Genomic DNA, 14,660 nt, shown 5'->3' on the forward strand with positions numbered 1-14,660 from the left:
AATGTGAATTTATGGAAAATTACCAATAAGTAGTCATATACTTTCCTCCATTTGTTAACTTATTTTGTGTGTGCCTGGGTATGTGTGTGTATGTGTGTGCATGGGGGCAACCACATGCAATGGTGTGCCTGTGGAGGTTTTATGACCAGCCATGCTTAATGTGGAGGTCCACCATATGGAGTATAGGGATTGAAGTCAGGTCATGGGGCTTGGCTTCAGGTACTTTTGTCCCACTGAGCCATCTTGCTAGCCAGATTTTAAATACTTTATGAACACAAATTTCACTTGAGAAATACTGAATGTTCCTCTGAATCATGCTAGTGCAGTGATATCCTGGACAGTCAGGAATGAGAAAAACTCACCCTGCCCAGTTCCTTGTCTTCCAGGGCCAGGACCCCTGTGCTTTCTGTGAAGAGTTTCACTTTGACCACAGGCCGAGGGTGGGTAGTGCTGAAATCTCCTTGAGTTCCCCATCTGCAGTGAAGAAAGAAAGATTGTCCTTAATATGCAGCATTAATTTCTCCCCCTAGATAGACATGTCTCTATAAAAGGTACATTAAGCAATGGAGAATCTTTTATGACTCAATGAGATTTTCATCTTTGCTTTTCTTTCTGACAGATGGCACCATCCAAAGGAAAATAACAGTAAGCTTTATGGCTTGTAATAGTTATTCAGCTGCTCAAAAATTAGCATACTGATCTACAAAACATGGGAGTACTATATGCAATTTGATTAAGAAAAGACATTATAGAAGTACCTAGTGAAATCTATTATTTTATTAATTATAATGAACAATGCAACAGTATTTTTATGAACGGGAAAATTGTTATGGGTGTCTATGTAGGAGACAGCTTTGCAGAAAGCTGTTCTTACATACCATGGAACTTCACTCTCTCCACCTTTGGAAAGTTTTTACTCAATATTGGCTATCTTTAATTTTTGAAAAGTAAGGACAATTATCTCAGATTATTTCTTTACATGACTTTTTATAGCATCTTTCAAAAAGAATAAAATATGCTTCATAAAATTTTGAACAATCTGCAACTAATTTCCCAATACATTCTCTTAGGGATGGAAATAAGTCTGTTGACATCTGGCTTTTCAAATCATCATAACAAAATAACATGTTTTCTTGGCTTATCTTTTAATTAATATCATCTTATCTTTATCACACACCAATTCATTTGAGCTTATTGACAAACTGAACTGGCACACATCTGACATTAAAAAAATCTTATCAGTATTTTTTGAAATTCTGAGAGATAACAGGTAGGACGACTTGGCACAGCATGAACAAAACACCATTGAACAAAAATGCAGCAAATGGGAGAAAAATTAAGGGTTTAACAAACTACAGATTCAGTTTAAAAATAAAAGACTAAACAATGCCAATTTTCTTGTATTATGTCAAAAACAACCAATTTATCACTGAATGTTTATTTTAAAAATCTTATTTAGAAAGTTAGTTAACTCTCAAAAACAAGTATCTTAAAAATTGAATAAGTGTTATATGCCTGTCTTCTATCATAGCATTGCTTTTGCAATGATGTGTCTAACAGTAAAGACTATTGCAATGACTGAAGAAACAGGCATCTGTATGAAAGCTGTTCTCTTGAGACTAAAGTCAGAGGCCAGAGAGAAGGGTTCAAGTAGGGTGGAAAAGTTGCCTCATTTCTATTCCAGACTTCTAAAAAATAGGACATCAAGTTCTTGTTTTTATTTATATTTGTTTTTGCCATTTCACTGAATTAAGTTAGTCTGTGGTAGAGCAAAGGCAGAAAAGAATAAAATAAAATTAGAGTCAAAATGAAGAGAAAGGGATTCTCAGTGTACTACGTAGAAATGCAAGTCTTGAGTTTGGCTGGGAAGTCTCGTTGGAAAGTTTGGAAAAGATTCCTTTAACAAACCTTTCTTAATTCTTTGTCAGATAGCTACAATTTTAAGGCTACCAGTGGATAGTTTTGCTATGACTAGGATCAGAGAGTTCTAATAGTCTTGGAGGCACCTAATATTCTTCCACAGAATTTACTCATCTTTTAAACGAATTCCTGTTAATAGAATTTCTTTAGATTTCTGTGTTTTACTTGAAGAACCTGCAGAAGTCAAAGTAGAAAAGAGCTGGTAGGAGATGGAAGTCTTAAGGAAGTTGAACTAGAAGACCACAGGCAACATGAAAGTAGAGAAGGGAATTCTGGAGTTGAAAGGTTCAACAGGGATGAGGTGGTAGGACACAGGAGATCAGGGAGCAATGAGAGAAGATTATCCAAAGTGAAGGAGCTATGGGAGTCATACTGAAACCTACTCTGTGTAAGCTGATTAAAGTATGTGAGTTAAAGACTATAACTGGAAGAGAGTTATTCTGCATAGCTAAATAATGCTCCGCCCTGTACCAGGCATGGGACGCCTCCATATAAATTGTTTGTCAGGGAAACCTAGAAGTTCCCAGAATAATACAGGTTATTGCCTTTTCTCTTGGTTGCCCACCAGAACTAGATGGATAAGACCATATTGCCAAAGACACCATACACCTTGCTTGAAAGATATAGATAAACTAAGCTAAAACTCATCTGGAAGCTTCTCCCCGCCTGCTAGCTTTATACTGCCCTGTGTGATTGTAGCTCTGCACTTTTGGTAGATTGTCTTTAACAGATATAAAACTATCCTTTTTTTTATCAGATGCATACAAATAAATCAGAGCAAATATATGTATACATATACAAATCATATACATATCAGGTACACAAAGGATATGCACACTATATATTATAGATATATAATATAACATTGAATATGATAGAGGAGATATATAAAAATATATGTACACAATACAATCACAGGATGCATAATATTTTGGTCAACAGTAGGCTGCATACAGAATGATGATGCCACAGAGTCTAGAAGTGAGTGCATCAGCTACACGGATTTTGTTTTGGTATTACTACATGATGCTTGCACAACAGAACTTGTCATTATTTTCAAAATGTATCCACTATACTAAGTCACACACATGCATACACACACACATACACATGTGCACACACACACGTACACACACAGGTATATGTTGATCTTACCTCAATATCATCATTATTTTTCAAACATTAAAACTATAGAAATAATATTAGGCTAGGCATGGTGATGAGGGAGAGGATCCTATGAGTCATAAAAGGTACCCAATCAACACATTTCAGAATAAGCAATATTCATGTACACACAAAATGATATAACATGTAAAAAGGAATTATTAATCTAGAACATAGAAGCTGGTACTAGTGATCTATAACCCGAACCAGTATGGTAATCAAGTTAAGAGTCCGGTAGGCAATAAATCATTATATTATAGGTCCCTGTAGTAATGTAGAAGAATATTCTATACAAGTAATTTCTGAGCAAAGGAAAGAGAATACAAAAGGCCATTTTATGAAACGAGGAAAGCAAAAATAATATGCTTTCAGGCTGGGAGAAACTGAGGAGCAAGAATACCAGGAGTCCTAATAACAATGGACCAAAAGACTGATGTTTTAATTCCATTAAAAAAAAACATGCAGATTTCAGGTCAGAGATACGACTCAGACAGTCAAAGTATTGCCACACAAGCCCGAGGACCTGAGTTCAATCCTTGGAACCCACATCATAGTGTAATGAGAGAAGCAATTCCTGAAAGCTGTCCTCTGAGCTCAACATACATGCCATGGCAAGCATCATCCTCGCTCACATTAAATAAAATAAAAATAAAAACACTAACAATGTATAAATTTAAAGAGGGGAACAAATGGTATGGTAGAATTCTATAGTACCTTTTAATGCTAACATCTCCCTAGATAAGCACAGATTGAGACAATCTTGATAGCTTCTCCTGTGAAAAATAAGAACAAGGTGCTGTGGGATGGTCTGTATGTCAAGTGTGTTACTGATTGGTCAATAAATAAATCACTGATTGGCCAGTGGCCAGGCAAGAAGTATAGGTAGGACAAAGAGGAGAATAAAGCTGGGAAGTGGAAGGCTGAGTCAGAGACACTGCCAGCCGCCATGATGAGAAACAGCATGTGAAGATGCCGGTAAGCCACGAGTCATGTGGCAAGGTATAGATTAATGGAAATGGATTAATTTAAGCTGTAAGAACAGTTAGCAAGAAGCCTGCCATGGCCATACAGTTTGTAACCAATATAAGTCTCTGTGTTTACTTGGTCGGGTCTGAGCAGCTGTGGGACTGGCAGGTAAGAGAGATTTGTCCTGACCGTGGGCCAGGCAGGAAAAATCTAGCTACAACAAGGGACTAGAGAGATGGCTCCATAGCTGAGGCCACTGGTTGCCTTTCCAGAGGGCCCAGGTTTGACTCCCAGCACTCATACTGGAGCTCACAACCATGTATAACTACAGTTCCAGAGGGTCTGATGCTTTCTTCTGCCTCTGCGGGTACCAGGAACACTTGTAGTGCATAGATATACGTGCAAGCAAAGGAGTCATACACATAAAATGCAATATAAAATATTGAAAAAGAAAGGATGTACAGTAAGAAAATACTTATGATTCTAGAATGATGAATTAAAATCCCATGTGTCCCACATCCCTTGAAAAAGGCCTAAGAAGAGCTGAGAGGGTAATAAGTGTATCTTCAGTTCACCAATGCATTTCACTATTTCCTATCTAACTGGCACATTCCAACACTTTCAGCAACTAATACCAATTCTTATCTTCCTACTATGTTTTCAGCACTAAGTGATAAAAGAATACATTACACTTGCTATCAATTGGCTTGACTCAAAACACACTGCCCTTCTGTACTTGCATGGATACATTACTTATGAGGATTCAGACTTCCAGTGTAAATCTTCAAACGAATTAAATATGTACAAAGCACCTTTACAAACACAGCAGGACTTTGTGACTATGAAAACACAGGTTGGTTCATACACCAACTGAAATAACTAACATTAATTATGCATTGGCTATTAAATAAGGTATACTGGAATTTCTATCTGGAGCCAAGATACATGTTGTTGCTTTTTATTCAGTATTTATACAACCAAATAATGTACATATTAAATCTACTATACTATCTCATATAACAGCAGAGATTTGAGCACACTGAATGCCTACTCTTCTTGAGTAGTTATGTAAAATGTGGGTATATGATGGGATAATTTGTTGCCAAGTAATGATGGTTGTACAGGTGATGTAAAACCATGGAAATGTGAAAAATTAAAAAAAGGATATAAAAGTAAATGTGTACCTCTTTTTTTTTTTTTTTTTTTTTTTTCCGAGACAGGGTTTTTCCGTGTTGTTTTGGTGCCTGTCCTGGATCTTGCTCTGTAGACCAGCCTGACCTCGAACTCACAGAGGTCTGCCTGGCTCTGCCTCCCGAGTGCTGGGATTAAAGGCATGTGCCACTGCTGCCTGGCAAATATGTATCTCTTAATTCATGCAAACTAATATTAAGTATCAATATGTAGCAAATAACAATACAATGCCAACAACCAAAGCCCCTAGCCTCTTGGCACTTACAGGCTAGTACAGTACAGATGATAAATAGCTTGTTGACTATATATTGTAACATATATTTCTCACCATCCTTGCCCTTCAATCTTAAGAGCTGGCTATTTCCCACTATCTCCAAATAGCTGCAGAACTAATTTATTCCTGGAATCTAAGAGCTCCTCAAACACTGCCAACCTCTGTGTTTGAAGTATGTTCAAAAATCATGAGCAGCAAAATGGTTGCACTGGAGCCATCCAAATTTCTTAATTCTAATTCATGTTATAAATATATAATAAATTCCTGACAAAGAAACTAAGTGCCGGCCAAACTGTCTTCTAAATACTTACTTTTATAGCCTTAAACTAGTGCTGCTCTCAGTGTTGGTCAGAGAAGCTTGCTTTAGCAGTGGGTAGAAGCTAATGCACAGATTCATAACTGGTCAAAGTGTGACTGCTGTCTGCCCTAAACAGGACTTCTGTATCACGCCCTCCCAGACCCAGTGAACATCACTTAAAAAAGAGTGGGGATGTCATCAGGGCTGGAGGATGCAAAGGAGTGTCTTTCAGTGTCATTTCTTAGATATGGCATGGACAATGCTATCACAAACACTCTATATCTGTGGCTATAGGCACAAGAATAAAAAAAGTAAAACGTGAAAGTATATGAGTTGGGAAGAAAACAGGGGGATGTCTGCAGGAGTAAAAGAAGAGAGGGTAATGGGAATGGATATGTTCACAGTGCATTGTGCATGTCTGAAATTATAAAAAATAAAAATAAATTTACAATGTTTAACAAGAGAGAGGAAGAAAAAAAAGCTCAGTATTTAAAGGTATGTGCAACTAACACCCCAGGTCTATAAGCATCACAACAGAATCTCATGAAATCATTTTACCCACTGTTTCTACTTACCTCCTGTTAATGCCTTTTAAAACAACAAGTCTAAAAATACTAGACTGTCAGTTCAGTTCTTTGATTATGAACTTTATCATTTTGATGGCTTTCTTTTATTATAGATTATATGAACACTGACCTGTACTTCTTTTGGAAGTTTTAAAATTTCAAGCTATCTATAATTTAACTGTGATATGAAAAGGAAGCTTAAATTTTATTGCTCAGTCTCATTTGGTTAAAAGGTTAAAGTGTTTATAGGCTGGAGAAATGGCTCATGGGTTAAGCAGACTTGTTTCTCTAGCAGAGGACCCAGTGTGGGTACAGTGGTTTGAAGGAGAATGGTCTTCATAGACTCATACATTGAATACTTGGGCCCCAGTTGGTGGAACTGTTTGAGGTGTGGCCTTGTTAGAAGAAGCATGTCACAGGAGGTGGGCTTTGAGGTTTCTAAGGTTTTGGGCCATTTCTAATTTTCTCTCTGTCTCTGTCTCTGTCTCTCTGTCTGTCTGTCTGTCTGTCTGTCTGTCTGTGTTCCTCTCTCTCTTCTCTGCCCCCTACTACTCTAAACATAAAACTGTGCTCTTGTTCTATGCAGCTACTATCAGGCAGGCACCCTTCTCTTACATTAAACAAGTCTGTTTCTCTGTCCTAGATCTGTTTGCGCCTGTTGATTAGACACTGTCCTTTTGATGGTAAGCCTAAATACTATAAAGCCATGAAAAGCCACTGGGAATGTGAATATGTAAAAACTAGTTACATTTATAATACTTGAAAAATTGCAAAAATACTCCTACATCCATGACTTCACTAATACAAAATAAAAAGCATCAACACTTTAACTTAATAATATAATAACCTCTAAAAATTTGGAATTAAGTTTAATGAGAATTGCCAATCTGAAAATTATGAGCAGAAATTAAACAATAAATCACATAAAGTGTTTATAAATAATGATAAACATAATGCTTTTATGCAATGTTAAATATAGGTATTTTAAAACATACCATCTGTTGTGCTTTGGATATGAAATCCTCCCAAAATGTTTACTATTGAAGGCTTGGTCTCTAGTTGGTGGCTTTAGTGAGAAGTGGCCAGGTCATAAAGGTGCTCACTTGTATGAGTTGATCTATTCTGAGTTCACACTGAATGGGATATTAAGACATAGGACCTGATTGGAGGAGGAAGGGCACTGGGGGTATTCCTGGCATCTCAGATTCCTCTCCATTTCCCAGTAATTGGATAGCTCTGCTGTACTGTGCCTTCGCTACCATGATCCTCTGCCCCCCCCATAACCCCTATACCAGAGGGCAATGGAGCCAGCTGTAACTTCTAAAATCATAAGCTGAATTTAATCTTTCCTCTTCTAAAAATTATCTCAGGTATCTTGTCAGAGCCATGAAAACTGTCTAACACAGGATTAACACAAGCAATTAAGGCAGTTTTATGAAAATCTGTAAGAAAAAGGGTACTTACAGAAGGGAATTTTTTGATTGATGAAAAATTAAACATTTCAAAGTTATTTCACAAATCCTAAGCATATCAAAATTTTCTATAATACTGACACACTTGAACCAAAGGTAGAATAAATTAAGTTTCACTAGGACATGGGCGGCCATTCTGTACCTTTTTTTTTTTTTTCTTCCCCGAAACAGGGTTTCTCTGTGTAGCTTTGGTGCCTGTCCTGGATCTCGCTCTGTAGATCAAGCTGGCCTCGAACTCACAGAGATCCACCTGGCTCTGCCTCCGAGTGCTGGGATTAAAGGTATGCGCCACTGCCGCCCAGCTGTGCCTTGTTTTTTAATGTAATCCTATTATCTTTAACACCTTTATCTGGTAAACAGACTCACATAATTATTATTAAAATTATAAGAGATTCTATTTGGAAGGCTCTATTAACCAATTTTCTGATGATGGATCTTATGTTTCTTTCCAGTTTTAATATTATAAGCAAGCTGTTGCAGATGCCTTACATACTACATCAACTATTTTTGCACAAATATTATAGAGCAGAAAAGACAAGGATAGGATTATTTAAGCTAGTAAAAAAGGTTACCCTAAGAATATTAGTTGACTTATACAAAAATTCAAAAAATACAATTAAAACAGACTTTACTTGGGAAAATGCCACGCTGAAACCTCATTTTTTAATGTGCTAGTAATTTTAAATCAAAATTTACCTATGTAAATTTTTAATAGATGCCATTTTGTTTAATTACATATTTTCCTTGTTTTATTAGTTCTTTGAGAATATTAATACAATGTACTTTGAAACCTCCCATTCTTTCCATATCCATTTCCCATTCTCTACTGTCTTAGATGGGGTTCCTGTTGCTGTGATAAAACACCATGACCAAAGGCTGGTCATAGAGAAGAAAAGGTTTATTTCATCTTACAACTCTCAGGTCATCTTCCATCACTGCGGGAAGTCAGGGAAGGAACTAGAAGCAGAAACGGGGAGGCAGGAACAGAGCAGCAGCCCTGGAGGAATGCAGCTTACTGTCTTGCTGCTCACTGCAGTCCACTGAGCTCTGAGTACTCAAGACTTTTTCAGCCCAAAGTTCAAATGCTACCGTAACCCCTCACCACTCACCCAGACGTGGTCAGGTTTCTTACAGCCATAGAAACTGTAATTAAGACACCTACTCAACCAACTTTGAGTCTTAAAAACAACACCCATTACATACAGCTTGTGCTAGTCTTAAACCATTGGAGGTTTAGCCTTAGTTGAAGAGTAGTCAACCCATCAGAGCCCAAATCCTTAAAGAAAACTGACTCTCCTTCTCCTAGGAGCTATCAATTTCCAGTAACTTCTTGGTTAGGGGTGGGGTTTTGTGCCCGTCTCTCCCCTCTATGCTGGTGTTTTATGTGGCCTGAAGCTTCAGAAGTCTTGTGCATGCTGTCTCCAATGCTGTGAATTCATTCATGCAAGCAATGCCTTGTTGTGCCCATAAAACACTGTTTCCTTCATCTATGCCTTTTATACTCTTTCTTCTTCAATGATTCCTGAGCCTTGGGAGGACAAGCTATGATATACACGCCCCATTTAGGGATGAGCTTTCTGCAATATCTCATTCTTTTACCTACTCAGATATGAATCTCACTAACTGCTGAAAAAAAATAAGCTTCTTTGATGAGGGCTGAGCAGTACACTGATCCACCAGTATAACAATAAGTCATTAGGAGCTAGCTTAATAGTATGTCTTAAATAATAACAGTACTTAAAGTAATAGTAACAGGTTTTCTCCTAGGGCCTACAATTATTTAGCCATAAGTTCATGGCCCTGATAAAAATGCCAAATATGAGTTAATCACATTTTTTAAACTAATGATAATAAGAAAATGTTAGAATGACAATATTTTATTAAAACAACAATCATTTTCCATTTAAAATTGAATAGGTCATCTATATAATTCACTTGAAACTTTGAAACATATACTGACTATATTTTTATATATTAAATATATTTTCAAACAAAAGTGTTTATGTGGTTAAATTAACTGAAACTGGTTTACTGCTGTAGTTTGGAAATGGAGTAGCATCTTCCCAAAAGGTTCACATCTTGAAATTTTTGCACGTGAATGGTGGCTTGGTTGAGAGGTGGCTGGATTCTGAGGAACTACCTTAATCACTAGAGTAATTCCTTGAGAAAACAATAATATGGCATCGTCAGGATGTGAGGACCAAGAAACAGTTCACAGAAGGAATTCCTGCAAAGAAACACCTTGTCCAGGCCCTTTGCACTCTCTGCTTCCTGCTATGAGCCAAATGGCTCTTCCCTCTACCAGGCTACCTTGCCATCGTGTTCTCTCTTGCCACAAGCCTGATGCCAGTGGAAGGAGCCACTGGATCAAACACCCAGAAACCACGAACTCAAACAAAATCTTTTTCCTCTGAGCTCTTTTCTCAGGGATTTTGCTACAGTGATGAAAATTCTGAAACGATGATCAACAGAATTTATAAAAATGATTTATCACTATTTCTATCATTACATACTATAAGCAAATTTGAAAATTCCTTTTAGTGATATGAAGGTCAATAAATACACAAAGCCAAACATCCTTGGCAATGAATGAAATCATGGCAGAACTTTGCTGGTTATAAGACGTTTATCCTTCATACCACATTGTCAGGTGAGTCACTAAACTCTATACTACCCTATCTTTTCAAAAAAAATAAAAAAAAAAACTTCAGGATCTCCATGGCTTTGTGCAACAACAGGATGTCTGAGGGGAGTTTCGATGGGGATCAGTAATGATGGTGTACCAGAGGCCTTGAACCAGACCAATGACTCAATGCAATAACCATTTAGTGGGTGGGGCTGATTGGACAAAGGGGTTATGGTGGCTTGAAAGAAAATGGTTCCCAAAGGGAGTGGCACTATTAGGAGGTGAGGATTTGTTGGAGAAAGTGTGTCACTGTGAGGGCAGGTTTTGAGGTCTCTTTTGCTCAAGCTTCCCTCAGTGTGTCCGTTAGTGGACTTCCTGTTGCCTGTAAGATGTTGGACTCTCATTTCCAGCACCACATCTGCCTGCATGCCACCATGCTCCCCACCATGATGATAATGGACTGAACCTCTGAAGCTGTAAGCAAGCACCCCAAGTAAAAGTTTTTCCTTCATAAGAGCTGCCGTGGTCATGGTGTCTTTTCACAGCAACAGAAAACACTAACTAAAGAAGAAGTTGGACTGAGTACATTTTTGCATTATGATATGTTTATAAGCCTTTGTGGGCGAAGAAGTGGAATGTGGTGGCTTGAAAGAAAATGGCCCCTAAAAGGGAGTGGCACTATTAGGAGGTGTGGCCGTGTTGGAGGAAGTGTGTCACTGTGGGAGTGGGTTTTGAGGTCTCTTTTGCTCAGCCTTCCCTCAGTGTGACTGTCAGTCACCTTCCCGTTGACTACAAAATGTAGGACTCTGAGCTATTTCTCTACTGTCATATCTGCCTGCATGCTGCCATGCTCCCTGCCATGATAATGGACTGAACCTCTGAACCTGTAAACAAGTCACCCCAATTAAATGTTTTCTTTGTAAGAGTTGCTGTTTGCTATGGTCATGGTGTGTCTTTATGGCAATAAAAATCCCAATTAAGACAGGGGTGTACTGCGTGACACACTGCAGCATCCAATGTCACTAGGATGAGTGAATAGGTGTCTGAGGGATGGAGGAGCAAGGTGTTTTTGTTTGCTTTTTGTTTTTGATTGATTTTTTGGGTGGTGGGGTTCTTTGGGGAGGATGCTGCAGGGGGGGTGAGGGGAGAATGTGGAGGGCCTGGGAGGTGAGCAAGATTGGGGTACATGATGTGGAGTTCCCAGATAATCAATAAAGAATTATAATAATTTTTAAAAAAGAAATATAAGACAAAAAGGTCTAAAAAATTAAGAAAAACCTTTTTTTAAACATAATTATCAGTATAAAACGTTGATATGATAAAAATGTTTAATAGAGCTAGAAAATATTGTTTAAGTAATGAAGTATTATCACTCTACGATCTTGAAGTGTCTTGAAAAACAGATTTTTAAAACTTTTTATAAGGGTGGAATAACAATACAAAGTTTTTTTTTTTTTTCCAAACAGGACAAAGAGTGAAAAAATTCTGAATTCTATCTCATATTTTGGGAAGCAGAAAACTATTGGGGGGATAGTCAGGGTGGGTAACAATTACCTTCAAAAGAAAAGAAAAGTCCTACCGGCTTCATTCTCTCCTTACTGTCTCTATTTTCCTTCCCCTTAAAGGAGATAGCTCTTATTCTGTTGCTCTCAAGATTGCAAAAGCCGCAGAATAATAGGATAAAATTGTCCTCTAATGTCTGTATTTCTCTTATGAAGAATTCATGCCATTAAACCTCCATATCCAGCATGGAGACATCATTTACACTTGTATCATTTTCTTCCGGGAAAGTCTAGCAAGTGCGTTAGCACAACACCGGGAAAGATAGAAGACATCATCTCTTACAAGCATTTTCCTTTCTCTTCCTCATAGCAGGGTCGTTCAAAACATTAGCTTGAAGCATCTAATTTTAAAGAGACAATCTGTCACATCCTGCATTACAGTTTTACTTGGTCAAGACAATACCAGAAAAAAAGTATAATTTCTTATCAGATAAAAAACGAAGGCTTTTAAGAGTTTACCTATAGGAAGATACTTTAAAGAATTGATAAATAAGATATATCAATTAAAATATAAAGAATAAAGTGATATATATATATATATATATGAAAAAAAAAGCAGAAGCAAACACAAAACCATGTATAGTGAGAGTGAACCACCCACAGAACTTTAACAGTGTATTTGTATTATGCCCTCATCTTCAACTTGCAGGTTTATCTGAAAGAATCATCTTGGTTACTTCTAATTTTGAGTGTTAAATAAGATATATCAATTAAAATATAAAGAATAAAGTGATATATATATATATGAAAAAAAGCAGAAGCAAACACAAAACCATGTATAGTGAGAGTGAACCACCCACAGAATTTTAACAGTGTATTTGTATTATGCCCTCATCTTCAACTTGCAGGTTTATCTGAAAGAATCATCTTGGTTACTTCTAATTTTGAGTGTTTGTAAAAGCTGGCTAAGATATATGAACCGGAGGGTAAAAATCCCTACAAATGCAATATAATGTATACAGTATACTCTTGTCTTCAAAATTTATTCTATTTTTGATATTATAATATGATTACATTTCTCCCTTCTATTTCTTCTCTCCAAACCCTCCCATATACCCCTACCCACTCTCCTTCAAATTCATGGCCTCTTTTTTCACTAATTGTTACTGCATGCGTATATGTATATACATATTTGTACCTAAATATCTTTTTTAAAGATATAAAAGTCTACAAAACAAAAGAGAATATTAGGTTACAACTATCTCTAATCACTACAGCACTTTTCACTAGCGAGTCAGAGTATCCATAAGCTACTAGTTCATTTTAGCAGATGCCCTCCAACAACTCAGATCTGAGCTGACAGGGGTGAAGTGGGCTAATATTGTTTGGGACCAGTCACAGAAGAGTGTGCAAATGCGTTGCTTGGCATTTCCTTAACTCAAGGACTTAAAGTTACATCTTCTTGTCAAAGGCTGACAGTCAAAGCAGACCTCACTCCTGAGCTCTTCTGTTTACTCCAAAGATAACCACTGGTCCTACTTCAGAGCATCAACATGGAAGGTTTAAAGAGGGTACACGTGGATGAAATCACCCATACATTTCCTTTCCAATTGTGCTGTCTCCCCAGAGGTAAAACAACGTTTTATCCCCCCCCCTTTTAAAACATTATCTTTGTTTTAAATAATGAGAAGTTCCAGCTGTACAGTGGTAGCCTGAGAGCAACAGAAGTCCCCGAGTTCATGAACATCCTGGGTTCCAGAAAGAGTCAAATTGCCTAGCATGATTTGTGAAGAGCTCAAAGGGGGAAGACAGACAGAAATGCCAAGAAACCTGCCAGGTGTGATGCCAAACCCGCTGAGAAGGGCAGCACTGCTGTTGCTGCACAGCTGCTTAGGGTGCTGCAGATGCTGCAGCACAGCTGCTTAGGGTGCTGCAGATGCTGCAGCACAGGTCCAGACAGAACAGCTGGATGGATGGACAGCAGCAGGTCCAGACAGACCAAATGGAAGACAGGCAGATGGCAGTTCGGGTGGGCTGTGTCAATACCAGGGACCAGTCTGAGTTAAAGAAGCCCCTAGGACAACTGGAGGTTCTCTGCTTATGGGTCTCCTGGTACAAATACAGGGGAGTCAGAAGGTGGGTAGGTCAGGGCTGTCATTGCCATTGTGGTACTTAGGTAGTACTAGGTACCACCTCCTCATGGGTTCCAGATGAGGGGGTTGTACTCCTTGCTGCATCTGGTGTAGCTGATGAGGTCTTAGCGATAAGGTGTGAGTATGTCCACATCCAGTCCCAAATCACTTTGAAAAATTTACAGGGTGTTACCTTTTCAACTTCAGAGAACATGTCATTTTTCTGTCTATGCATGTGGGCTGTGCCAATGGAAAATCTAGAATGACATTTAGCTTTCTTCAGATTCCCAATTCAGGCCCTCCTTTCTCTTTTGGCTGGTGTATTCAGAGGGTGAGATTTTGTTTCTTTATTCATCTCTCCTTGGGTTGGGCTACTTCAACAATAAAAAAAGAAAAGGCTTATTTTTAGTAAAGTGGAGATGACGTTAAAATCTACAGAATGAGTGCAGGGCCATGACAAGTCTCATGACCACAGCCAAACAAAAAGGCTAATTCAAGCAGGTACAATGTGCTGCTAAACCCAGAACAGAACACAGACTGCAGTGAGTA

The 14,660-nt window shown here is 38.0% G+C and overlaps 1 protein-coding gene across 5 annotated transcripts in view; it reads right to left on the bottom strand.

Moving 5' to 3' along the window:
- Cadps2 (calcium dependent secretion activator 2) overlaps positions 1–14,660 on the bottom strand; it is a 540,468-nt gene that overhangs the window by 251,337 nt on the left and 274,471 nt on the right. For all 5 annotated transcript variants that reach the window (XM_059257429.1, XM_059257428.1, XM_059257427.1 and 2 more), the window contains exon 7: positions 363–474. In XM_059257429.1, the coding sequence (XP_059113412.1) occupies positions 363–474 (112 nt within the window). The remainder of the gene's footprint in view (positions 1–362; positions 475–14,660) is intronic.

The sequence above is a fragment of the Peromyscus eremicus genome, chromosome 3 (genome assembly GCF_949786415.1).
Source record: "Peromyscus eremicus chromosome 3, PerEre_H2_v1, whole genome shotgun sequence".
Taxonomy (NCBI): domain Eukaryota; kingdom Metazoa; phylum Chordata; class Mammalia; order Rodentia; family Cricetidae; genus Peromyscus; species Peromyscus eremicus.